General features: G+C 36.8%; 1 protein-coding gene across 1 annotated transcript in view; it reads left to right on the top strand.

Moving 5' to 3' along the window:
• The window catches only part of USP24 (ubiquitin specific peptidase 24), a 134,761-nt gene that overhangs the window by 70,076 nt on the left and 38,374 nt on the right, over positions 1-26,311 (top strand). Inside the window, exons 29-42 of the mRNA XM_019625979.1 lie at positions 12-97; positions 257-350; positions 1,269-1,424; positions 4,320-4,417; positions 7,160-7,255; positions 7,379-7,607; positions 8,312-8,471; positions 9,288-9,443; positions 11,699-11,769; positions 12,411-12,571; positions 18,722-18,783; positions 22,133-22,324; positions 23,322-23,439; positions 25,884-26,028. Of these exons, the coding sequence (XP_019481524.1) occupies positions 12-97; positions 257-350; positions 1,269-1,424; positions 4,320-4,417; positions 7,160-7,255; positions 7,379-7,607; positions 8,312-8,471; positions 9,288-9,443; positions 11,699-11,769; positions 12,411-12,571; positions 18,722-18,783; positions 22,133-22,324; positions 23,322-23,439; positions 25,884-26,028 (1,824 nt within the window). The remainder of the gene's footprint in view (positions 1-11; positions 98-256; positions 351-1,268; positions 1,425-4,319; positions 4,418-7,159; positions 7,256-7,378; positions 7,608-8,311; positions 8,472-9,287; positions 9,444-11,698; positions 11,770-12,410; positions 12,572-18,721; positions 18,784-22,132; positions 22,325-23,321; positions 23,440-25,883; positions 26,029-26,311) is intronic.

The following is a 26,311-nucleotide window of genomic DNA, read 5'->3' as shown; positions in this document are numbered from 1 at the left end:
TTTTCCCTCAGGAGAAATCCCTTCCTGGTGTCGTGATGGCACTTGTATGTAATGTATTTGACATGCTGTACCAGCTTGCCAATCTAGAGGAGCCAAGGTAAATATAAATATTTACAAAGCTTGGAAGAGGAAGTTACTAAGGTTGGGGAACCAAGTAACTTCTCACTTGAAATGTATTTTACTTTACATTTCACACTAAATGATGGCTACTGAAACTGGCTTATGTGAAAAAAAATTTTAATTTGAAAACTTTCAGGATAACTCTACGAGTCCGAAAGCTTCTGCTCTTGATACCCACTGATCCAGCCATTCAGGAAGCCCTTGATCAACTTGATTCTTTAGGAAGAAAGGTATGCACATCTTGCATAGTTATTTAACCGACGTGGAATTTTATATCAGCATTCAGTGAAAATACAACACAAAATCACATTAATGTCATTTGATACCATCTTTCCCATGATTTTTCTTCTTTTGAAAAGTGCCTTCTCCGTACATGGAAATCAGAACTTCATGTTGGCTTTTAAAGTATCTAGATAGAGTAAAAAATGATGTCAAATTTTAAAACTAGAAGAGCCTTTAATATCATCTACTTCTGCTTCCTTCATGTTATATAGTATTAGGAAACCAAAACTCAGAGAGATAAAGTGTCTTTGCCTTGACCAGGATCAGACTGTAGTTCTGATACTTCTGTTATGGTGCCTCTCTCATTGTGATTGTTACAGATGTTTGAGTTGCTTGCATAAATGAGTTATCTTTTGATTTTTTTTTTCACTGTTAATACATCAAGTTCATTTTATTTAATTTTTAGGATATTGTTCCTTTCTGTATATATTAAAATAGTGATCTATGATGTCTGTGTTCTCAGAATAAATTAATTTAGAAAAAAGTTGTTAGAATTAAGTTAGTGAATTTTATATTTCAGTGATTGAAGTATAGATCAGCTCAGTCTTGTCATATATGGCTTATATATTAATTTGAGAGAGAAGAGAACTAATGTAATTATAAAATATACCACTAGCATTACTTCAAAAAATTCTCAAAACTACCACTTCCACAATTTTATAATTTCATTATCAGTATTTAGAAGTATAGATTTTGAAAATACAGAAACAAATTAAGATGACCATGCTAGTGTTGCTTAGAACACATTCTCAGTGGCATTCGTGTGGGATCGTAATACTGTTGAGCACTTAAAGTTTGTGTGATGGAGTTTGATGTCTTGTTAATAATTAGAGTAATGTCATTTTTTTCATTTTTTTAAAACTTAGAAAACATTGCTGTCTGAAACAAGTTCTCAGTCTTCAAAATCTCCATCCCTGTCTTCAAAGCAACAGCATCAGCCAAGCGCTAGTTCAATTTTAGAAAGTCTATTTCGATCTTTTGCTCCAGGAATGTCTACCTTCAGAGTGCTCTACAACTTAGAAGTAAGAAACCTAATTTCTTTTTGTGTTGGTTTGCAGAAGCTTGCTTTCAGAGGACAGAAATAAATAGGTTTGATCTGTTAAAAATTAGTTTTTTAAACAAGTAAAAACTAAAATATAAACTGAAACATTTTGTTTTTTGCCTTTGTGAATGCTCAGTTTTTTAAAATTTATACCTATGAACATTGTTATACTTGCAAAATAGCATCTAGTTTTTTTGTTTGTTTGTTTGTTTGTTGTTTTAGCTGAGCCATCCTGCTACCTGTTGGCAGCTCAGCGGCAGCTCAGCTGGGGCCAGGAATCAAACCGCTGTTGCTCAGAGCTCAAACTCTTGAGTGAGCTCTTAACCAACTGAGCCACTCAGCCAGCCCCGCAAAATAGCATCTAAATAAATAATTAGGAAGCCTTATCTATTAAAATGTGTTATTACTTTCCTCTAGAAGTTTTGCAAGTATGTGTATCGATTATTAATCCTGAGCTGCCTTGTTATTAAAGGCATCTTAATTTTTTAAAAGCTATTGTAACTTGTTGACATTAATGAAGCTTTATGAGGAATTTGTCAGGAGACATGTTAACATTTCAAGGTTTAAAAAAAACATTGGAAGAATTTGAGCAAAAGAATATTTTTGTTACCCTCCTCCCCCATAGTAGCTTCAAACTAGTAGATTTGGTTCAGTAAGCACTTACTAATTGTTTAGCAACTATAAGTCATTGTTAAAGAATCAAAGATGAAAAGACAAGATCTTTGCGCCAAGATCTTATGAGTAAGACATAGGAGAGGCTGGATATACTGAGTCTTGAAAACAAAGCATTAACAACACAATATGGGAGAGTGACCAGGTGGAAACAGTCCTGCTCTTGGAGGGTCAGTGGTCAGACTCTTGTGCCACATAAGGTCTGGAGAAAAGAAAGCCCTGGATGATTTTGCTTTGACCTAGGAAGTTATATCCAGGAAGTCATTTATTAAAGAATCAAGATCAATGCCTAAGCAGCCTTAATTACCAAATTATCATTTATCTTGACTAGACTTTGAGTCATAATTAAGATCATAATTGCTAAAGGGTACTTGCTTGGGCCTTTTTTTCTAAATTTTATTTCATCTGACAATCTAATTTGGAGTATGTAATTGTATTCATCCATTTTTATGCTCTATTTGTTGCTTCTGTGTTCCAGCTGTGATAACATTTCATATTTGCCTTAAAATAACTATTCTTGTCAAAAGATATGTGGGATTCAAAAGCAGAAAATATTTAGTAAATATTTTTAAAGTAAAGTGTGTCCTTATTTAATGTACACATTTAAAATACATACAATATCCCAAAACAGAAACTTGCCTAGAAATTTTTCACCAGTTTAAGCTTATAAATTTTGAACCTTCCATTGCTGCCAGACTTGTCATTGCTTTTGAACGATTGTCTCAAAAAAAGTTAAGGTATAAATCTTAACACCCACATTTGAGAGCACCTAGAAAAACAGAGTGATCCAACAATGGCTCTAGCTTTAGGACGTCTGCTCCCTGGGAATTCCTCTGGTAGGTTGTCTTTTGCTTTAGACAACACAAACATTTGGAAACCCTAACACTCCCAAAAGCACTTGATTTTACTGTTGCCTGAAAGGTTAAATTCCTTATATTTTGATCTTTGACTTATGTTTGCCTACTAGGAAACTTCAAAGTGGATATTCCAAATACCCATCCTTTGAAGAAACATTCCATCTTCACTAAATTGTTGTCCATTAAGCATGGGGAGTGTGTGCATGTGGCTATCGATGTTCAAGAAGGATTAGAATTACACAGTGTCCCCATTCTCCCGTGTAATGCTCACAGACTGGGGCCGACACACCTGTTTCCCAGAAAGCAATTTAGGAAAAAAGCATCTTTAAAAAAAAAAAAAATCCACATTAAAATTCTAAAATAAGTTCATAAAAAACCTCCATAGGTTCATAGCAGCAGATCTTTTAAAATCATAACAACTAAATAAGCAGTTGTTTACTCAGTACTTATTTTATGCCCGTGCTCATACTGAGCACCTTAACCTCTGTGTTAGCTCATTTAATCCAAACAATCTTCTGGTAAAGATAACTATTATCCTCATCTAGCTGATGAGAAAACTGAGGCAAAAGGGAAACCTACATGCCTGAGATCTGTCAGCTCGTAGAAGGTAAAAAACCAGAACGTGACTAGACTTTAGTAGCCTTATAACTATATAGTTTAATTATTTATGTGAAATAATTCTCTGTCATACCAAAATATTCAGTTAAGCTTTCCTTAGGTAGATATTGCAGTGTTATAAAAGGGGCAGGAATATTAGAATGAGACACACCTGGATTTGAATTTCTAACCATGTGACCTTGGATAGGAGGTTACTAAACTTCTGGGGTCACAGTCTTTACCTATAAAGTACAATAAGATGCCATGCATAGTGAGATGAAGAGATAGTGTATGTTAAGCACCTCATCTTATGCCTAGTACATCATTACATGCTCAATGAACAGAAGTTAGAATCATTACTAGGGAGCTCATCTAGCATTTTTAATAAATGGGCTGTTTTATAAAACTTAGTGTGTATACTTTTTCAAGAACATAGCATATCATGTAGAGTATCTGCTTTTTTTCTAAGCCTGAGAGCCTTTGACATTCATGTTTGCTGGTTTCATGAAAAGAACACATTAGTTTTCTTCAAAACAAAGATTTTTCTTGCTAAGTAACTAGAACTTGGAAAATGTGATTATTTTAATTGTGAAACATCAGCCTCCATATACTTTAGGGGGGAAAACAACATGCAGCATTTGATGCAGCATGAGAGATTCTGACTCGAGTTGTCTGATTGTTTTACTTAGTAAAGGAGTAATTGTTGCTGGAAATATTGGGATGATTAATTGTGCTTATCTGTTTCCAAGGTTCTAAGCTCCAAACTCATGCCAACTGCTGATGATGACATGGCAAGAAACTGTGCAAAATCCTTCTGTGAGAACTTCCTCAAAGCAGGAGGTTTGAGGTTAGAGTTTCACTATAATGTTACATGAATTGCAGAAATGAATATATTTTAATTAACTTCCCTTGCCAAGCCTTGCTTATTTCTACAAGGTATTATTATGAGAGTTGTAATGAGAAGGAATGATGTTTCAGTCTTTGGAATATTTTCATTCATTTTATGACTTTTCATTATTTGGAAAACCTCGAGAAGCATGTCTGTTTCCCCTCTAGCAGTGGGGAAAGTTCTCAGGAAGAGGAGAGGAGAGGAGGCTGTTATCTGTTTCTGCTGAGTCCTATGTCAGTTTGTGATAAGGTGAATTTGACTCCCAGCAGTCCATGTTGTGCAAGGGATTAGTTCTGAGGATGCAAAGATATGCTGAGCATTATCCTTGCCCTTGAGAGGCTCATGGTTTAACAAAGAATAACACACTGTTACTATAAGTATCAAAACAGAGGCTTATAAAAAGTGCTTTGGGACAATGGAGGTTAAGGAAGAAAGTGGTTAAATTATATACAATAGTTAAATTGGGTTGGGGTCATAAGATTAGGAAATGCTTCACAGAAAGTGACGTGTGAGCTGGGAATTGAGAAATGAGTAGTCATTCCCTAGGTAAATAAGGAGGGAAAGGGCTCTCTAAGCCAGAGGTAGGGGTGGGGATGAGAAATGCATGAAGGTGCATGGCCTCTCTTGGGAACTACAGTTGCCTAGTAAAGGATAAAGGGGAGAAATATGTAAAGAAGGGTCACATTGAGGAGTTTCAACATTATCTTGTAGATCATGGAAAAACAGGAGGTTTCTAAGCCAGGAATTACCTAGAACAATTAACTCTGGCTGCTTTGGAGAAGAACTGAAGTGGGAGAGACTGGAGGCAGGGAGAACTAGTAAGAGCTGACAGTGGTCCAGAGAAGAGATGACAGGCTCTAAATTTAGGGCAGTGGTAGAATGATATTTATGAGGTAAAATAGGCAAGACTTTATAACTAGATAAGGGGTAGGAACGTTCATAAAATGGCCCTATGATTTCTACCTTGGGAGAGTAGATAAATGATGAATCTTAGTCCTTATGGGGAAAAAACATGGAGGAAGATGGAGGACACAGAGGAAGTCAAGAGAAGTGAATTTGATTGTTTAAGAAGTCCCTGTGAATCATGTGAAGAGGATGGTTTGGAAATGATGCTCTCGAGAGAGTGGAGAATGGCATTAGGGATTTGGGGAGGCATCAGGTATAAGTACAGCCATTAGGATATAATAAGCAGCCGGCAGAAGTGAGCGGCAAGTATAAGAATGGGAAGTCAAATCAGTAAGTAGAAGTCTGCTTTACAACGAGTGGAAAAAGGGGGGTGGCAGTACTTGACACGAAGACTAACTGAGGGAGAAGTTTGCTTTTCTGTTTGAGCTTAACTTGTAGAGGCTTGATTCTCTACGCTGACTAAAGGGCCGATGAAGAAGAAAAGAATAAAGATGAAGGAAAGAGGGATGATCAGTCGATGGGGCTGAGTTCTACCTCAGCTGAAAGGAGATTTACTCCGGGAAGAAGCAGGCGTGCCATTTCCTCTAGGAGTGAAAACCAGCTTGAAGTTTGGGCAGAGGCTAGTTGAAGGAATTCCTGTTTGGAGGCCTTGAGAGGAAGAGAAGTTAAGTGGGACCATGAAGAGATAAAGAGGATGAGAAATAGAGAAATGGAGCTAAAGGAACTCCAACTGTGTGGAAAGAAGGCCTAGTGCACATATAGTTTCATTCTTTGTTCAACCTTGTAGGGCTATCCTTTGTAACAGCGTGCTTCAATTTACTCAGGCGATTACAGAGCTGTGGTAATAAAGGCATTTTACTTCTGGCTTCCTTTTGTATGTCAGTTAATTTACATGCCAGGCATTATTTTAAGCACTGGGAACATAGTGACTAGATTAGACAAAAACCTGTATCCTTGTGAAGCTTACAGTCCTGTGGGGGAGACAAATAATAAAGGAAGCAGTAAAGGTAAGAGTGTATATCAGGTGGTTGATAAGAGCTGCAGAGAAAGATAAGACAAGGAGGAGGGGATGGAAAGGGTTGCAGTTTTAAGGAGAGTGGTCAGGGAAAGCTTCACCGATGGGGTGACATTTATAGAGACCCGAAGGTGTGGGAGTAAGACCGTGAGATACCTGGGGAAAGCTGTCCACAGGAGGCCAGTGGAGTTGGGGCAGTGAGGAAGGCAGGGGAGGGGAGCCTGAGGCTACACACATACCAGAGTTCGGGGCCTGCAGGGTCTTACAGGCTACTGTAAAGACTGCCTTTCTTCTCCGTAGGAAGTAGGAAGCCATTAGAGGATGTTGTGCAGGGATGGAGTGCCATGATCTGACTTACATTTTTAAAGGATCACGCCAGTGGTCTCTGGAGACTAGATTTTGGAGGTGGAGCATCAAGAGTGGAAGCAGGAAGAACAGTTGGGAAGCTTTTGCAGTAATACAGGTGGTGGTGGCTGTGAAAAACAAGCTTTGTTGACTGCACCAGCTCTGGATGTGTTTTGAATTGATCACTGGATGGGGTTTCTTATTTTGGCTAAGCAAGGAGTTTAATTCTGAGTGGACCAGGAGGGTTGTAGGTATCATAGGAAATCATGGTGATAAAAGATACGTATGGTCCAGTTATAAATATGTAGGAATCGTACAGAAATGTTAAGTTATTGATAACATGTATTAGCAATTAAATTACTCGAAGGAAATTTCCTATGAAAGATACAAAAGTCTTTAATAGCCTGCCTTTTTTCTGTTCTTTTTTTTTGAAGTTTGGTTGTGAATGTCATGCAGAGGGACTCCATCCCATCAGAAGTCGACTATGAAACAAGGCAGGGAGTTTATTCCATCTGTCTACAACTCGCAAGGTTTGTTAATGTATTACATTAGTCTCACGGGGCAATATTTGACTTTACTTTTCTTATAAATTTCATCTTTTTAAATAGTATCAAATGAGCTTGAATAAGCCTACCTTTATATTTCCTTTTAAGATTTTTACTTGTCGGACAAACAATGCCCACGTTACTAGATGAAGACCTCACCAAAGATGGCATAGAAGCACTTTCTTCTCGCCCATTCCGAAACGTCAGCCGGCAGACCAGCAGGCAGATGTCCTTATGTGGTACCCCGGAAAAGTCATCCTACCGACAGCTGTCAGTATCTGATAGGTCTTCTATTAGGGTTGAGGAAATCATCCCTGCTGCACGAGTTGCAATACAAGTAAGCGATTTGTGTATTCCAGAATTACTAAGTACCTCCCATTTGGAAGGCACAGGTTGCAGGAAGGGGCTGTGAGGATGTAAAAATGATTCACATGAATATTGCCCTCAAGGAGCTTAGGTGGGTAAGAAAGAGACCACTAGTACAGAAAAAAAAAACTGTAATTCAAGGTGGAAAAGATCAAGTGTTATAAGAGAACTACAAAACCAAAACATTCTGCTGGCATTCAGAGGAAGTGGAATAATTACCTTCACTCCTGGCTATCATGGATGGTTTCATGTAGGCGGTGGCATTCGAGGTCAGCCTTGAAGGACAGATAGGGATTAGATATACAGAGATAAGGATGGAGAGTTGTTCAAGAAAAATGGAGGGCGTGAGCAGTTAGAGAAAACCAAAGCTTTATGGGAGGTCACACGGTAGTTCATGCAGGCCAAAATGCAGTACGGGGAAGAAGGGAAACAGTAAAAACCAAATTGGTGGCAGGTAACTTAAAGCTGAAGCATGGAGATCAGAGCCTGTTTTACAGGTAGCAGAGAGCTATTGAAAGTCTTGGAACAGTACGGAAGCATATAAAAGGCCATCCTTCTAGGTCACCTTGGAGAGAAGAGTCTCACAAAACTGAGACCAGTGAGAAAGTTACAGAAGTCGATGGAATGTGTTCCAGTACTACCTTTTCTCATAACACTCTTTCCATGCTTCTGCAGACCATGGAAGTAACTGATTTCACGTCTACTGTGGCCTGTTTCATGAGGCTGTCCTGGGCTGCAGCTGCGGGACGACTCGACCTTGTGGGGAGTAGCCAACCAATTAAAGAAAGTAATTCTCTCTTTCCTGCTGGGATTCGAAACAGACTCAGCAGTTCAGGTACTGATTAAAAAGAATAAAGTAATTATAGAGCACTGGCCAAGAAATCGCTATAAGAATCATCTATGTATCCATTGTTCGCAGTCACAAAAAAGGAAAAAGCCTTTTCTCTTACTTGTGAGCATGAGTAAAAATTCATCAAGCTGCACAGTTAAGATCTGTGCACATTACTGTATGTAGTCATACTTCAGGGAAAAAAGCCTTTATAAACACAGAGTAAGTGAGGAAACCAAATCAGAATGTTTAGCTTGCTGAGTGTAAAATGTCATGAGACCAATAACTGGCTGTAGTTAAAATTGATCTAGAATTCCTACTCGGAAAAGTCATTTTTTGGCTTGGCCATTTATTTTCTATTAGGCCTTTCGGTAGCTTTACTTTTCAGCTTCATTAGCTTTCCCTGCCCAGTCTATGTGTGTGTATATACCTCAGTAGTAGAAAAGTTTTCTAAATGTGTGACATACATAAAGCGCAGAAATGTTAAATGTACAGGATTGTTACATACGTGTAACCACATCTAGATCAAGATACGGAGCATTTCTAATATCCCAGGAAGACTCTCACATGCCTCCAAAATTTCATTGATCTACTTCAGTCACCTGAAATTGGTTTTGCCTCATAAACACATTGTGAGTGCCTCCAAGTATATTTTAAGCACAAAGCAGTTGGGGTCAAATAAAGTGATTGTCCGTTGTTTCTTTTCAAAGTGTCGTCTTGAACTATTTAATTTCACTTAACTCCGGAACACATTACAAGGGTATGAGAATATCCTGCTGGTCTTGTGGGACCTGTAGTAACCTTCTGTTTGCCTGTTTCCAGGAAGCAATTGCAGCTCTGGAAGCGAAGGAGACCCAGTGGCCCTGCATGCCGGCATCTGTGTGCGACAGCAGTCTGTGTCCACCAAAGACTCACTGATTGCTGGGGAGGCTTTGTCTCTTCTCGTTACCTGCCTGCAGCTCCGGAGCCAGCAACTGGGTATGCAGGAGTCTCACTTGCGATCCACCTCTTTTAAGGAAAGGCCAGGTTTCTGTTGGGAAATATTTATATTCCTTCATCAGTAAGGGCATATTAATAGAAATGAAAAAAAGGGGAAAGTTGGCATGTGGAGGAGGTAAGAACAGTGCCAGAGAGTTAAATTCTGAATAAATATATATTGAGCACCTTCTGTACACAAGGATTCGCAGTAGGTATTATAAAGGCAGTATGTCTGCCCTCCAGGAGTTTACTGTCTAGTTGAGGAATTAAAATAACCCAAATTTATAAAATATAGAATTAGAATTACATATCAATTGCTAAACTGATAATGACTCCACTGTTAAAAATTATGAAACTAAAGATTTCCCATTTTATCTTTATTGTTGTTGGCTTTAGCAAACTGGGGCTATTATTCATACTTTTAATGTTAGAACACCCCAGGACTCGGTCCCTCATCACTGTCTTATCTCTGTCTACACTCATTCTCTCAGTGATCTCATCCACTCTTGCAGCCTTCAATTCCCTCTGTATGCTGATAACACCTAAATTTGGATCTACAGCCTGGACCACTCCCCTGACCTCTCCACTTGGATGTCAGTCCAATAGACTTCTCCAACTTAATGTGCCAAAAGCTGAACTACCTATCTGGCCCATGTCACCCAAGATTTTTCCCAACTTAATTATTAGAAGTTTTGTTCTGGCCGAAAACCTTGGAGTCATCCTCGATTCCTTTTTTTTTTTTTACACCCCACTTTTAATCTGTCAGCACACCCTCCTTCAAACTATATCTAGATTCTTCCCCTTCACTGTTCTTACCCTCCGATCTGCCATCATCTCTTACTTGAATTATAGCAATAGTGCCCTAACCGATCTCCCTGTTTCTACCCTTGTAGTTTACTCTCCATACAGTAACCAGAGTGCACCTTCTTAAATGTAATTCAGGTCATATCACTCCTCTGTTGAAAACCTTGCAGTGGCTTCTCAGTTCACGCTGAGTAAAAGTCAAATCTTTCCTGAGGCCTTTCAGGCCCGACACAATCTACCCCCTCGATACGAGTACCCCTGTGCCTCCCCCTTCTCTTCCTCTCCCCCTCACTCAGTGTGCCTCCACCACCCCGGTCCCCTTGCTGTTCCCCAGTACTCCAGGCACATTCCTGCCTCAGGGCCTTGCACTGGCTGCCTCTCTTCCTAGTATGTCCTTCTCCCATCTGACTACATGGCTCTCTTTTCATTTCCTGCAAGTCTTTGCTTAATGTCACCTTCTTAGTGAGACATTCTCTGACCACCTTTTTAAAGAAAACAACACTCCGCTCACCCCAGCACTACCTAAACCTCTCACCTTATTTTTTGCTGTATCAGTTATCACTTAATAGCATACAATATAATTTATTTACTGTCAGTCATCATCCCCTCTGCAACTAGACTGTAAGCTCCATAGGACAGATACTTTTGTCCATTCTGTTCCCTACTGAATCTCCAGCACCCAAACACTGCCCAATGCATAGTAGGTCCTCAGTAAATTTTTATTCGAGAATGAAGCCTTAACAGCTTCACTTTCAAAAATTGTACCAATACATAGGAGCTCTAGTCTTCATTGTTATTACCCATTCAGGCTGCCTGTTACGTAGAATCAGTGATCATTATGTGTTTAGTGTAACTTCCAAACTCATTACATAAGATAATCAAGGTAAACATAGAAAAAGTTAGACATTTATGGCACATTAGAATAGTATCCAAAATTATTTACTTTGAGCAAGAATGCCTTTGAAAGCTTGTATGTGAGAAGTTTAAGTCATGAAATGCTTTTGGACATAAGCCATACTCTTAGTTCAATTTTCCTATAATTGTTTAATTTTAGAGATATTTTCAAATAAAGATGAAAAAAATTATAACTCCCCATTTCAAGCTTTTTTATCATTTGAAAGTTTGTGGTAGGGTATATTTTATAGTTCACAAGTATTGATAGTTTATCAAGGCAGGACATATTTATTCTGTAACTGGTATGTGTGAGGCATTGTGCTAAAATGTGGAGGTACAGAGATGACCAGGACATGGTCCCCCTCTTTAGCATCTTAAAAACTCACAGATGTGGAGGCAGTTGTCAAAGGTCCTGAATTCAAGTCCATGTAAAAGAAGAGGTGAATTCCTGCTGTAGTTAATCTTAAGAAATTATTGAAAATTTTTGAAATTTAAAAAATGCATTTCTAACTTAATTTCCCCCCCACACCTGCACTTCTCTTTATTTTTATCGTTAGCATCTTTCTATAACTTGCCCTGTGTTGCTGATTTTATCATTGATATTCTGCTTGGATCACCAAGTTCTGAGGTAAGGATTGTTTACATTCCTTTATTAAAAAAAAACCCTTTCATCCTATTCTTTCGTGGGCTCTCTGGATACCTGTCACATTGTGGGGAACACAGAAGGAATGACATTTAGCCCTCTCAGGGAGTCATACAGAGGGTCCACAGACCACTGAAACAAAGTGATCATTTGGACTCTATTCCACCAAAAGTTTAGAGACTAGCACTACAATTAATTTATGTTTATAACCAACAAAATGGTAGAGCCAGTGTTCAACATCCATAGCTTGCAAAGGCAGCTGGCATTAGCATCAACATGTTGGTGAAAATCATGAAAGACCAACTTCAAGAAATGAACCTTCATTAGATTTTATCACTCTGACTTTCTTACATGAACTTGAAAATAACTTTGAAACACTCAAAGATTTTTCTTATTTTCATTTATATTAAATTATGAAACGATTGGATTAGATTTAGGAAATCTACAGACCACACTTGTTTTTAATTAGCCCTAGTTTATTCAGTATAACTTTCACCATTAGTGATTGAAACACTCATACCCTTATAATATCCTTCCAAGTATAAACTTGAAGAAAAATCAGTTTTTAAGAAATCTCTTAAGTGTTGGTCAATGTTCATCTTTTGCCACTAATAATGTAATTTCAGATTCGCCGTGTTGCCTGTGATCAACTGTATACTCTTAGTCAGACAGACACTTCAGCTTATCCAGATGTACAGAAGCCAAATCAATTTCTCCTGGGTGTGATTCTCACAGCTCAGCTGCCTCTCTGGTCCCCAACTAGTATTATGAGAGGAGTCAATCAGAGGTATGTAATAAAGATGAAAAAGCTCACATGGTACAGAAAGAGAATAATGATCTGTGTACTGCTCCCCTAAAGTCCACTGTGCATTATTGAGTTGACTGAAGAATTTCACCTTTCCTCTCCCAACATTTGTGTCCTGAAAGATGTCATTTCAGTGTTTCTCCTTTAGGACAGGAGAGTTAGAACAATGCCAGGCTTTCTTCCCTTCAGTCACCCCCAACTCCCACCACCACCCCACCTGGTCTACCTACCTGAAAGAGAGAGAGAGGAGCTCACCTGGTTGGTGAGAGCCTGACATTATTCCAGATCACTGTGCAGAGGTCACACTGCTCATGTCCTCTTGTATGTCACTTTCTCAGCTCAGCATACTTCATAACTCCATATCTGGATGTAGCCGTGCTATCATTCTATTTTTCTTGGTTTTATACATGCCTGGACATGTAAGAAGGCTTGTGATCCAGGCTCATAGAATGACTTAGGTAAATCCATTCTGCCTACACCATCTCATCTTTGTATACTAGCCCGCCTGCACGCATGGATGCCCCAGTCCAGACTAAGGATGGGAGAGCGCACACTGACGTCAAGTTTAAGCCGCTTTCTCCAACTTTCTGCTCCCAAAGAGGCCCTGCTGTAGGGCTTATAAGGTACCACAGAAATTTGTGAAATGTATATCCACTTTGCTTATTTATTTGCTTTATAAATTAGAACCCTGGAAGGCAAGAAGTGTTAGAACTAGTCCAAACCCCTAATGTATAATCATCCAAATTTGGTTTTGGGGTATTTTTTAATGTGGTAATATATACATAACATAATTTAACATTTTAACCATTTTTAAGTGTACAGTCAGTAGTAATAAGCATATTCACATTGTTGTGCAACCATCTCCACCATCCATCTTTAGAATTTTTTCATCGTCTTAAACTGAAACTCTCTACCCATTAAGAAGTCATTAAATAGAAGACTGATAAAATTTGACCCCATAAAAATTAAAATTTTCTATGCGGAAAAAAATACTATAAAGTCCGTTAACACACTGGCTAAATAGATTTGTAACATGTGACAGCAAGCAAATTTTGATAATATATATACATATAAAACTTGTAAATCATTATACAATTTTTTTATTTGTTAGAATTTTTTTTTTTTTTTTTTTACTGTGGCAAAATGTACATAACATAAAATTTACCATTTTAACCATTTTAGGTATGCAATTCATTGACATTAAGTACATCCATATTATTGTACCACCATCACCACTATCCATTTTCAGAACTTTTTCATCATCCCAAACTGAAACTCTGTACCCACTAAACAATAACACCCCATCCTCCCCTCCTCTCAACCCCTGGCAACCATCATTCTACTTTCTCTCTATGAATTTGACTCTTCTAGGTACTTCATATATGTGGAGTCATGCAGTATTTGTCCTTTTGTGTCTAGCTTATTTCACTTAGCATATGTTTTCAAGATTCATTTATGTTGTAATGTTTCAGGGTTTCATTTCTGTTGGAGACTGAATAATATTTTCTTGTATATATCATATTTTGTTTATCCATTCATCTGTAGATGGACACTTGGCTTGTTTCCACCTTTTGGCTACTATAAGTAATACTGCTGTGAACATGGGTATACAAATATCAGTTTTAGTTCCTGCTTTCAGTTCTTTGGGGTATATGCTCAGAAGTGAAATCACTGGATCATGTGCTAATTCTGTTTGATTTCTTGAAACCATACTTGTTTTCCACAGTTGCTGTATCATTTTACATCCCCACCAGCAATGCATAAGGGTTTCATGTTCTCCACATCCTTGCTAACTTTTGTTGGTTTCTGTTTGTTTTTTTTATTTGTATGTTTTTCATAGTAACTATCCTAATGGGTGTGAAGTGGCATCGCATTGTGGTTTTATTTGCATTCCCCTAATGATTAATGATGTTGAGTATCTCATTATGTGCTTATTGGCCATTGGTGTGTCTTCTTTGGAGAAATGTCTATTCAAGTTCTTTTCCCATTTTTAAATTAAGTTGTCTGGATTTTTTTGTTGTTGTTGGATTATAGGAGTTCTTTATGTAGTCTGAATATTAATCCTTTATTAGATACATGATTTGCAAATATTTTCTCCCATTCTGTGGAGTTCCTTTCACTCTCTTGATAGTGTCCTGTGATACACAAAAAATTTTAATTTTAATGAAGTCCAGTTTATCTGTTTTTTTTTCTTTTGTTGCCTGTGTTTTTGGTGTTATAGCCAAGAAATCTGTCCCAAATCCAATGTCATGAAATTTTTCCCCTGTGTTTTCTTCTAAGGGTTTTACATTTTAGCTCTTAAATTTAGGTCTTTGATCCATTTTGAGTTAAGTTTTGTATATGATGTAAAGTAAGGGTTTAACTTCATTCTTTTTTGTGTGAATATCCAGTTGTCCCAGTACCATTTTTTTTAAAGACTGTTCTTCCCCCGTTGAATGGCTTTGACACCCATGTCAAAATAATTTTTTAAGCATTTATATATTTATTTATTTGCTCTTTGTTTCTGTTCCATTGACTTGTATTTCTGTCTTTATCCCACTACCACACTGTTTTGATTACTGTAGCATTGTAGTAAGTTTGAAATTAGGAAGTATGAGTCCTCCAACTTTGTTCTTTCTCAAGATTGTTTAGGCTGCTTGGGGATCCCCCTGAGTTTTCATATGAATTTCAGGATGGGTTGTTCTATTTCTGCAAAAAAACTGGGATTTTAAGGGAGATTACATTGAACCTGTAGATCACTTGGGTATTATTAATGTCTTAACAAGATTTAGTCTTCCAGTCCACGAACATGAGATATCTTACCATATATTTAGTCTTTATAAATTTCTTTCAGCAATGTTGATAGTTATCATTAGATAAGGCTTTTGCTTCCTTGGTTAAGTTAGTTCCTAAGTTCCTATTTTAATTATTTTTGATGCTATTGTAAATGGAATTGTTTTCTTACTTTTTTATACTCTTCATTGTTAGTGTATAGAAACGAAACTTTTTTGTGTATTGATTTTGTATCCTGCAACCTTGCTGAATTTACGTACTAGTTCTAACAGGGAGGGGTGGGTGTGTGTGTGTGTGTGTGTGTGTGTGTGTGCGCATGCGCGCGCGCTCTTCAGGATTTTCCACATATAAGATCATGTCATCTGCCAGCAGAGATAGTTTTACTCCATCCTTTCCAATTTGGATGTCTTTCTTGACTAATTGCCCTGGCTAGAACTTCCAATACTATGTAAAATACAAGTAGTGAAAGCAGTGCATCCTTGTTCCTCATCTTAGGGGGAAAGTTTTCAGCCTTTCACCATTGAGCTTGATGTTAGCTGTGGGTTTCTCATAGATGGCCTTTATTACGTTGAGATAGTTTTCTTATGTTCCTAGTTTGTTGAGTGTGTTTTTCATGAAAGGGCATTGAATTTTGTCAGGTTTCTTTTTTTTTCTGTATCAATGAGGTGATCGTGTGGGTTTTTTCTATTTGGTTAATGTAGTATATCATATGGATTAATTTTCATATTTTGAACCATCCTTGAATTCCAGGTATCAATCCCATTCATTCATGATGTACAATTCTTTAAATATACTGCTAAATTATGTTTGCTAGTACTTTGTTGAGGATTTTTACATCATTATTTATGACAGATATTGGTCTGTAGTTTTCTTGTAGTTCTTTGTTGGGCTTTGATATCAGTTCATGCTTGTCACATAGAATGAGTGTTAACCTCATGAATTTTTTAGCAAGAGTTTGAGAAGGATCGGTATTGATTTAAATGTTTGGTACATTTCACAAATGAGGCCATCTGGTCCAGAGCTTTTCTTTGTTGGGAGGTTTTTGATTACTGATTTAATTTCCTTACTAGTGATAGATTTATTCAGATTTTCTATTTTTTTCTGATTCAGTTTGGTAAATGTACGTTTCTAGGACTTTTTCCATTGCATCTAGGTTATCCAATTTATTGGTGTACAGTTGCTCATAGTACTGTCTTTATAATCCTTTCTGTAAAATTGGTAGTAATGTCCTCATTTTCTAATTTTAATAATTTGAGCATTCTCTCTTTTTTTTTTCTTAGTCATTTAATTGTTAATTTCAAAGACTCAACTTTTGGTTTTGTTGATTTTATGACTGTTTTTCTATTATCTCTTTATCTAATCTTTATTATTTCTTTACTTTCACTAGCTTTGGATTTAGTTTGTTCTTTTTCTAGTTCTTTAAGGTGCAGAGTTAGGTTGTTGATTTGAGATTGTTCTTCTTTTTACTGTAAGCATTTACAGGTCTAAATTTTCCTCTTAAGGCTGTTTTTGAAAGCTGTATTCCATAACTTTTAGTATGTTGTGTTTTTGTTTTCATTTGTCACAAGATATTTTCTAATTTCCCTTGTGATTTCTTCTTACATCCATCCTTGACTTTTTTTAATACCTATATTTTCTAGTTATAAGATATATAATCATCAGAATTTTCTTGAACTGAGTTATATTTTTATAGGTTTGCAAGTCTTCATGATAGGGTTAAGTGTGTGTATCAGCCTTTGTTATGTAATCATGCACTCTCACTTATGGAGATTCCTGGCCCACATATCAAAGTCTCAACTTAAATATTATTTTGAAGCGTTAACCTTCTATTTTAACAATCTAAATTTATAAATAAGGGAGAAGTCAGGATTTTGGTTTCTGAGATAAGATCATTGTGACTTTTAAAAGTTAAAAATTTAGCCAAGGCCAGACGAGTGGCTCAGTTGGTTAAGAGCTCGCTCAAGAGTTTGAACTCTGAGCAATAGCGGTTCGATTCCTGGCCCGAGCTGAGCTGCCACTGAGCTGCCAACAGGTGGCAGGATGGCTCAGCTAAAAAAAAAAAAAAAAATTTTTTTTAGCCAAAACTTACAATTATGTTACAGTTGACCATCAAGATTTAACCTGAATTAGATGTTCACTGTGTATTTCTGGTAATGAAAAGTAATATTTTAATGGTGTAAAACCAAATTTCAGAGAATGATTTTTTTCCTGATAACATTTGGATTAAAAGGTATATACACTTTTTTGCCCTTGTATATTTTTACTTTAGAATTCCAACTTGTCCTAGTTAAAATTGTCCTAAAATCAGATGATCCTTTTATTATCTTGTAAAATCAATGATTCTCTACTTGGAATGTATAAGCCATTTTTTTAAGACATAAGCTACTGTGCTTAAACTTTGTATGTTTTTATAATTTTGAAAATTGTGTTTCACAACTTTTTTTAATGCCCAAGTTTGGTACATATTTTCCCTAATAGTAATAGTAATGATGATAATAGCAGTTACCATGAACTGACTGTGTGTCTTACAGCTTGTTAAATTCTTTGCATAGATTTACCATTTAAGCCTCAACAATGGCCAAATGTGTTTGGCAGTTTTATTATCCCTACTTTTTTAATAATCATAAATCTTGATTCAGTACCTATTCTCATCATCAGTGCATTCTTGAGCCTTTTTATGTATTTCTCTGTATATATGTGCATTTTTATTTCTAATACTCTAATAAGCATTTTAGAAATTAGAAAACCTAAGGAACTGAAATAGATTGTCCCTGGACACCCAGCAATAAATGGTAGAGCTAGGATTAAAACCACGGTCCACCTGACTTTATAACCTGTGCTCTTCACTACTTTAATTACAGAAAAAACTTAATTGATCATCCTAAATAAAAGAATTTACTTTTTTCTGTTTCTTAGTCTGCTTTATTTTTCTTCTTAGCGCTTATCACCAGTTGACATATGTATGTATTTTTTTATTTGTTGTCTGTCTCCTTTGTTCACTGTTCCTCTAAATCAGTTACAGGCATAGTGCTCAGTAAGTATTGGTTGATTTTTTAATGAATGAATGAATGAATGTAATTGGTGCATTATGTATGCAATCAGTATGTACATCATTACAAAATGTAATTGATTTAATAAGTTTCCTCTATTACACTATTATTCCTATACTTTATCTGTATTAGTAAAATCATTAGCATGCCTCTTGCTAAAATATTGAACTTGAATTAATATAAAAGTAGTTATTTTATGCTTACGAAAATTCTCTAATTCATTTATTTTATGAACTCCTTATTATAAGGAAAATGCTTTTTATTTTCAGATCACCCTCTTTTTTAATAATTGAAATCTATTCTTTTTTAGACTATTATCTCAGTGTATGGAGTATTTTGATCTGAGGTGCCAATTACTAGATGATTTGACAAGTAAGTAAATGTCTAACTTTGATTTGTGTAGGGGGATGGGGTGGGAAGGAGGAGAAACGAAAGCCAAATGGACATTTCTAAATCTGACTTAATGTATCTCAGCTATAAATGAGATTATAATTATTATTTGAAGTTGAATTTTATTTCCCTGAAAATAGCATGTAAACCCCATGTGCCAGTTCTCTCTTCTCCTATTATTATATACCTAATTATTAATGTGTTGAGATTTATTGATTTAGAAATTGTCAAAGGTTCATATTTTAATTATACTGATACAGAACTATCAGGAAAAGTCTTCCTTTCTAGTATAGTCAATTCTGACAATTTTAAAGGTTGATCATTAAAGGAAAGAGAGAATCTCTATTGAGGTATTTTGATAGTAATATAAGTGAGTGATAGAAACCAGTTATTTAGTGTTAAGTGATTGAAATATCATTAGAAATTCTGTTGTTAGAGTGTTTAGATTTAATCATCTGTACTTTCTCTTATATTATGCAAATGTGTGTTGTAATGTTCTGTGTAAATTTTAGTTGTTTAAGAGTTTGTTAGTTTATTCCCCACCCTTTACCTAAAAGATTTGCTTTCACTTACGAGGAAATCAATAAAATAAAAATCAGGATCAATCAACAAAATATTAATTGGAAAAGAATGTGAAGGCCAGGAGGAAAAAAAATGCCATATATATATATATATATATATATATATATATATATATATATATATATATATATATATGTATGCAGTCTATAAAGCCCCACACAGTCAGAATTTGGGTGTGAGGTTTTTGGAGGACAAACGTATAAAGGAAACAGTGTACAGTTTGTTGTTCTCTGTACCCTAGAAGAAACAGAATGGTTTCTCAAAAGAAGCAATCTTTTTCCCAGCATTTAAACCTAAAAGAAACTTCATCCAAAGGTCCAGATGTAGTGGACACATAAAGACATAGTGACAAATAAGCCTCAGCTGCATCTCCAAAGCAAATGCCAGCATCAGTTTCCTAAGTGTTTCCTGAAGGCTGAGGACACAGTGCTCTGAGCAGCGCAGTGACCTTGGCTTTGATGGAGCCTAAGATAACAGTCTGAGTGTATGTGCTGAGACAAGGATAAGACCTGTTGTGCCTAGAGAAGTGGATGGACTACATGTCTGTGTAACAGTCTAACCTAATAACGCATCTTCCAACCAGGCTTCCAGTGAACATTGGGCAGCAGTCAGCAAGGTTTTGCTGTCTGCCTTGGACTTGGAGAGGGTATTCTGCTTTGCTTCTTTTTTTTTTTTTTTTAAATGATAACTNAAAAAAATTGATCATCTTCAATACCATAGCTATATATCATTTCTTCTGGGTTTGAACATCAAAATATACACAGATCTCTAAAATTAAAGATTTCTTCTTAATTCATCTAACACTTGATAAAGTATGTAATTATTAATCCGTACTCCATAATAATAACCATTTGTATCTACATACTCTTACTTACATGCACTGAAGTAACCTGGCCTCAGATAAGGCCTGTAATCACTGGTGAACTGGTGGCCCCATGCAGAGCAGTCTTGCTTTGTCAAAGAGGACAAAAGGATCAGATTAAAAAGTTGTGATGTTTAAATCCAGAGCTTTCAACCTCTACACAGTAAAACATGTGACAAACTTCCTAAATGGTATTGCTTTCTAAATTACAGACAGCTCCCCATCACTGACAGCGTGCCTCTCCTCTCATCAGTTGGCACAATGTATCCACTTCTTTTTTAAAAAAACTTATGAATTTATAATATTATTTCCATAAGAAAAAAAGAAGCGATTGTGGAGAGTCACTACTAACTTGGTAATTGTAGCATGAGGAGAGGGATTCAGAATTATCACAGAGAAGGCTGTCCTTGTGATCAGCCTTGACTGACACTTTCTCCTCTTCCTTTACTGATTATTTGCATTACTCTGACAGTGAGTCGAAGGGGTTATAACCCTTCCATTAATTATTAGATTAAACTACCAAAGTGACTCATTTTATTTTGATGGTGAAATTGACATCTGTGCTTTAGCGTGGCTCTAAATAAAATTCTATATTAAACAACTATAAACTAGAATATCAACTAAAATTTAAACATTTTATTTCAACAGAAAATGGGGAGAGATCAAATTTTTAAGAATACTTTTCAGGGCATCTATTCTGATCAGAAGATCTGTAAAGACTGTCCTCACAGGTTAGTGAAGATACCAGTGGCATAAACAAATGATTATCATTATTTTTAAATGATTCTTNCAGTGTCACTGGCCCTCCTATGTGGGATCCGAACCGGGGCCCTCTGGCATCCCAAGCGAGTTCTTAACCATCGCGCCACTCGGCCGGCCCCTGCTTTGCTTCTTAAGGACTAGACTCGAGTTGGTATACACATACAACTTCCGAATGCGTGAACAAGTTACTAATGTAGGGCTTCCCTGTGTCACTGAGTATCAAATGAGGGATCCAGGATCCCGTATTGGGATGTTGAGGACAGGGTGGCAGTATGTCTTGAAACAAGCAGTATTTGCCATTTTGGAGTATTTTTGATATGCCAGTGCCTGTACTAAGCACTTTACACATAACAACCTGCAGATGTTAGCCTCGTTTATAAATAAGGAGACAAGGACACACAGTGAGTGACAGACAGGATTCACATCCAGTGCCAGTCCAGCTCTGGCTGACCCTGAAGTATCTACCCTTTTTCACCTGACCGCCCGGGACCCTGCTTACTCGTGGCTGTAGTGCAGCAGAAGTAGAGCACAGTCACTCCTCTTGTCCTCCCCAGTTCCAATTTCCAATATGTCGTCTTGTTTTAATCCTTGTTTGGAGGGAAGTGAAATACTTCATACAAAACAGCAGAGTAACTCCCCAGGGTTTACCTCATCGTTTGGGAACCTGCTGCCATGCACTTGACCTCTCTCCTTTGCAGAACCCCGCCTCTCTTGGCCTGGATAACACTGCAGGAGCATGGGCTCTCCTCATAGCCCCCCCTTCCTTTCTTCCCCCGAAGGGTTTTTTTCCTGGGACATCTGCTAACACCCACCAAACCAGGAGCTTCTGTTGGAAAAGGAATGTCTCCTTTACCTTATATCTCCAGCACATCGCACAGTGACCTGCACAGAGGAGGCACTCAGCATGTTTGGTTTCTGACAGAGAGTGAGAGAGGGAAGGAATGAATATGCATGAGCTTCATAGTCCTGTGGGCAGCAGCTATAGCCTGCTGTTTATTAATGACAGGGTTGTTTTGAGATCTAGGAAGTGAAAGATTGGGACCTGACTGCTTACTTTAATTCAAGATTTTGACTCTATGAAAGGAAATCCTTCTTTCTTAGAAATGGATTTTTTTTCCTTCTTAGCTTCAGAAATGGAGCAATTAAGAATCAGCCCAGCTACCATGCTCGAAGATGAGATTACTTGGCTGGAGAACTTTGAACCTAATCGCACAGCTGAATGTGAGACCAGTGAAGCAGACAACATCTTATTGGCAGGACACTTACGGCTCATTAAGACTCTTCTTTCACTCTGTGGAGCAGAAAAGGAAATGCTTGGTAATTATTGCTTCATCTTACCATGAGACAGAATACCTCATTCTCAGTTATTGCCATAGTATTGTGTGTAATTGGGAAAATAAGATAGGTGCTTAGTGTTCCATAGAAAATTGACCCTTCAGGCAATAGAAGGTTGTCTGGAATTTTAGTGGCTAACAAATTTAAGGTGTATTTTACCTGTGTCATTAAACTGTACAGAGAGTTTCATAGTGTTCAAAACAGTTGACTCACATAATTTCTTAATACCAACTAAAAATAATTCAAAGGAGGTTTTTCTCTTTCTGCCATTATGTACTTTATAAAATACAATCTGCTGTATATCTTCTTTCAAGGGTAACTTTTATCTGGAGACGCAGCCCCCAATCACCACCCCTGGATGATGTGGTACATATGAGTCTCCTGGGGTACACATGCGATTTGTAAAAGCACATTCAGTATTATAAGGATAGTCAGAAAACAAATCAAAACATTAACTATCACTTTTCTCACACAAACTAAGCTCTATAAAAATTTCTTGGCTACTGGAGATACATAGAAAAGAGGGATTCTAAACCAGGGTGAGAAGGACAAATCATTTTTACCTAAAAAAGTCAAGATTTTAAAAATTACAAAAACCCTTATGTGGACTCCCCCATGCCCAAATTAAGAAATTAATTATTCACCCAAACCATTCTGCCTCATGGTATTCTTGGTGTTTGTGTTTCTAAAGTGAAAGTTTGACTCCTTTCACTGCATTGTAAACTCATACAGGATGGTACCCTCACTTGTCAATCTTTGTATCCTATCCCCTGCCTCTACCACCACCCATCCCCACACCTCTGCCCCAAGAGCTTTACCCTGTATTATACTGCTCAAAAATTTAGCATCAAATTAAATTGAATGCCCTGCCATTGGGTGGCCTTGGGTGCCTGTGCTGCTCTGATATGAAAGTGCAAGACAGGGTCTTTGAATTAAAATATGTGTTCATCCTCAACATGAATATTATGCTCTATTCCAGGTTCATCACTCATTAAACCATTGTTAGATGACTTCCTTTTCCGAGCTTCTAGAATTATTTTAAATAGTCATTCTCCAGCTGGCAGTGCCGCCATCAGTCAACAGGACTTTCATCCAAAGTATGGAAAATGCACGTTGTGTTCAGTTTTGGTAAAAATTCTAATTCGAAACTTTAGTCCCAAAAGATTTTCGTAACTTGGAGTTTGTCTTCCATCTTGTGAGTGTGCATAGCTTATAAGATATTATCCACTATATAAAGAAATGCATGTAAAGAGGCTTAGGATAAAGCCTTCCTGGCACATAGTAAGTGCTGAGCAAGTATGCTGGTACCATTCTTATCATCAGACTGGTAGAGTAAGTAATAACACGGTTGACTTGGTCAGTAACAAATTCCAAAAGAAACTGAGGTTGTAAAAATTATGTCCAAAGTGAAAGTAAATAGGCTTTGAGACTTGAGGGTTCCTTCTAGGAGAAAAGTGTACGTGCTATAGTGCATGCACCTTGTGATTTGCTGAGTATTGACTGTGTCCTAATAATTAAAACTGCTAGTGATTGATTACAGTGGTAATTTTAGAATCAAATTTTGTATCATCTTCTGTGGGTGGAAATTTGGAAGATGCTTTTATAATGCTGACCATACTTGGGTGATGTTTATACTTTTGGAGTTAGGAGGAAGCAGCTACCAGCTGCCATCTTATTTGCTGTGAATCTAATTTACTTTGTTCTTTTCTCATGAAAACTGAAGTTAATTGAGTAATCCAAAAGAAGCTGAGGATTTGCTATTTAACCAGTGAAAAAAAATTCCCACATACTTTCAGTGGTTAATGCAATATAATAAGCAATATTTTATGAAATCTTAAGAGGTGTCTTACTATGTATGAATATATCTCTGTTTAGAATCCTTATTAGCAAAATCTGTTTTAGGTAATAAACCTTCATTAGCACTCCTAGGGTGTCCCTCAGGCTTCTGTCCTCACCCCTACCCCAGTCTTGTTCTGGAAGCTTTGGTGCTAGCTCCATGGGAGTCTTTTATTAACCCTCCATCGAGCGCAGTGCAAAAGTTATGAGTTCAGGCACAATGCATATACTAGATGCGTGCATCACATTTATTTGTTTAAATTGAAAATGAATGAAAATAATGTGCAAGCATGCTTACTATTTATTCAGAATGAAATTTTAATTTGCCACAAAGTAAAAACAATATGTTTGTTACATAAATTCAGTATAAAAAGCAACAGAATTTCAAAACAATCTGTGAGATTAGTTGCGCCCAACAGAGGGTTAAAGCAGTAGAAATACATGAGTATTTCAATTTTCAGTGAACAGAAAATAAATCTTCAATTCTATTGAAATTTTTATTCATGAATCCTTCCTTTATATTAATTAAAAGTAATACCTCCATCCACAAAAAGTTGTTTTTTAATCATGTACAATGCCTTGGATGGAAAAGGAGAAACATTTTGTTGCATCTGTCCCCAGTATACTGAATGGTGTCCATTTAGCTCAGTGACTCCCAGCTTTTTTCCACCTAAACCCTAAAGCCAGAAAGAGATTTAAAATACACAGAAGCTCTTTGCACAAGAAATGTATTCTTATATGACACTAACAACAAAAGAACTTGTTAATGTTTAGCCTGTGTCTATGGTACCTCCCGTTCTTTACCTGTCCTTTCCAACCCTGAAGTCCAGATAGAAGCAAAGGACAGTGCTCACTCGATGGCCATTGTCCTCTGCCTGACACAGTGCTGGTTTAGGAGCCCCACAGCCCCCTCTTGAACACAGCTCCAATGCTCCATAAGTGTTTCTCTCAGAGGTTGGATGTCCTCTTTTCTGTGTATCCTCCCTAACCTGTGATCACGGTATTGCAAGGTTGGCATAGGTGACAGTGAGAAATTACTGTTTATCCCCAGAATGATTTCTGTTAAAGATGAGCAGTATAAGAAGCCTTTAGTTTCCTGCAGAATGCTTGCTAGTTATTTTTTGTTGTCATTTTAAGCAAATTGGGCAAACTATGTATTTGTCTCTATTTTATCAACAAAATGGAAAGTTAATTAGTCCTTGAAGAATTTTTTTATCTGCAGGCACGTATAAAATGTTTACAGGCATCTATTCTGATTTGTATAGCTTTCTTTTTCTGCCATTTAGATATTTGAATTTCAGGGTGATATCTACAAAACCCATTCTTGCTACCTACTTTAATTGAAAAGATAGTTATTCCCATGTTGTGGTTTTGGTAAAAATTTCAGACTCTTTATCCTCTATTCTTGCTGATCCATCCCTTAGATAAGAAAACTCCAGAATCATATGTGAAATATTTTGCTACTTTACCATCAGGCCAAGAAGATACTTAGCTCTAAACCATGTTCATCTCTCTAGTATTCATGGCCTTTTCTTTTGTTAAGTAAGCACTGCCCACTAGATTTACTAGCGCTCTGCCTTCAGACCTGACTTAACCTTGTTTGAGGAATTGCAGCTCTGATACTTTCATTTCAAATTGATTTAGATTAATAACCAATTTAAGTAGATTTTTCACTGTTGAATTGACTTATGGCTTTTGTTTTTAGGTGTAGTACAGTGAATAGCCGATTGGCAGCCTATGAAGTCCTCGTAATGTTGGCTGATAGCTCACCTTCAAATCTTCAAATTATTACAAAAGAACTACTTTCTATGCATCATCAACCTGACCCTGCTCTTACCAAGGAGTTTGACGTAAGTTTCTAGACCCTACTGTACGTAATTTTTTCAGAATGATCTTAAACATACAGTTTTAAAATTATGTTTGCATTATCCTAATCACAGAAAAATTCAATATTACTCTTTTGCTTATTGTGTTGACATAAATTAACTATAACCTACAGTGTGTTATACTAATACTATCTTACAAAATAGTACCCTTTTAATTAAAGGGGAGACATTTTCAAGTTGGTTGGTAATTACTCTCAATGAAAAGTAGCACTTCAACCTTTTTTTTTTTTTTTTTTTTTTTTTTTTT

The sequence above is a fragment of the Hipposideros armiger genome, unplaced genomic scaffold, assembly GCF_001890085.2.
Source record: "Hipposideros armiger isolate ML-2016 unplaced genomic scaffold, ASM189008v1 scaffold_647, whole genome shotgun sequence".
Lineage (NCBI taxonomy): Eukaryota > Metazoa > Chordata > Mammalia > Chiroptera > Hipposideridae > Hipposideros > Hipposideros armiger.
Note: the sequence above shows the minus strand (reverse complement) of the source record. Positions and strands in the feature narration are given on the sequence as shown.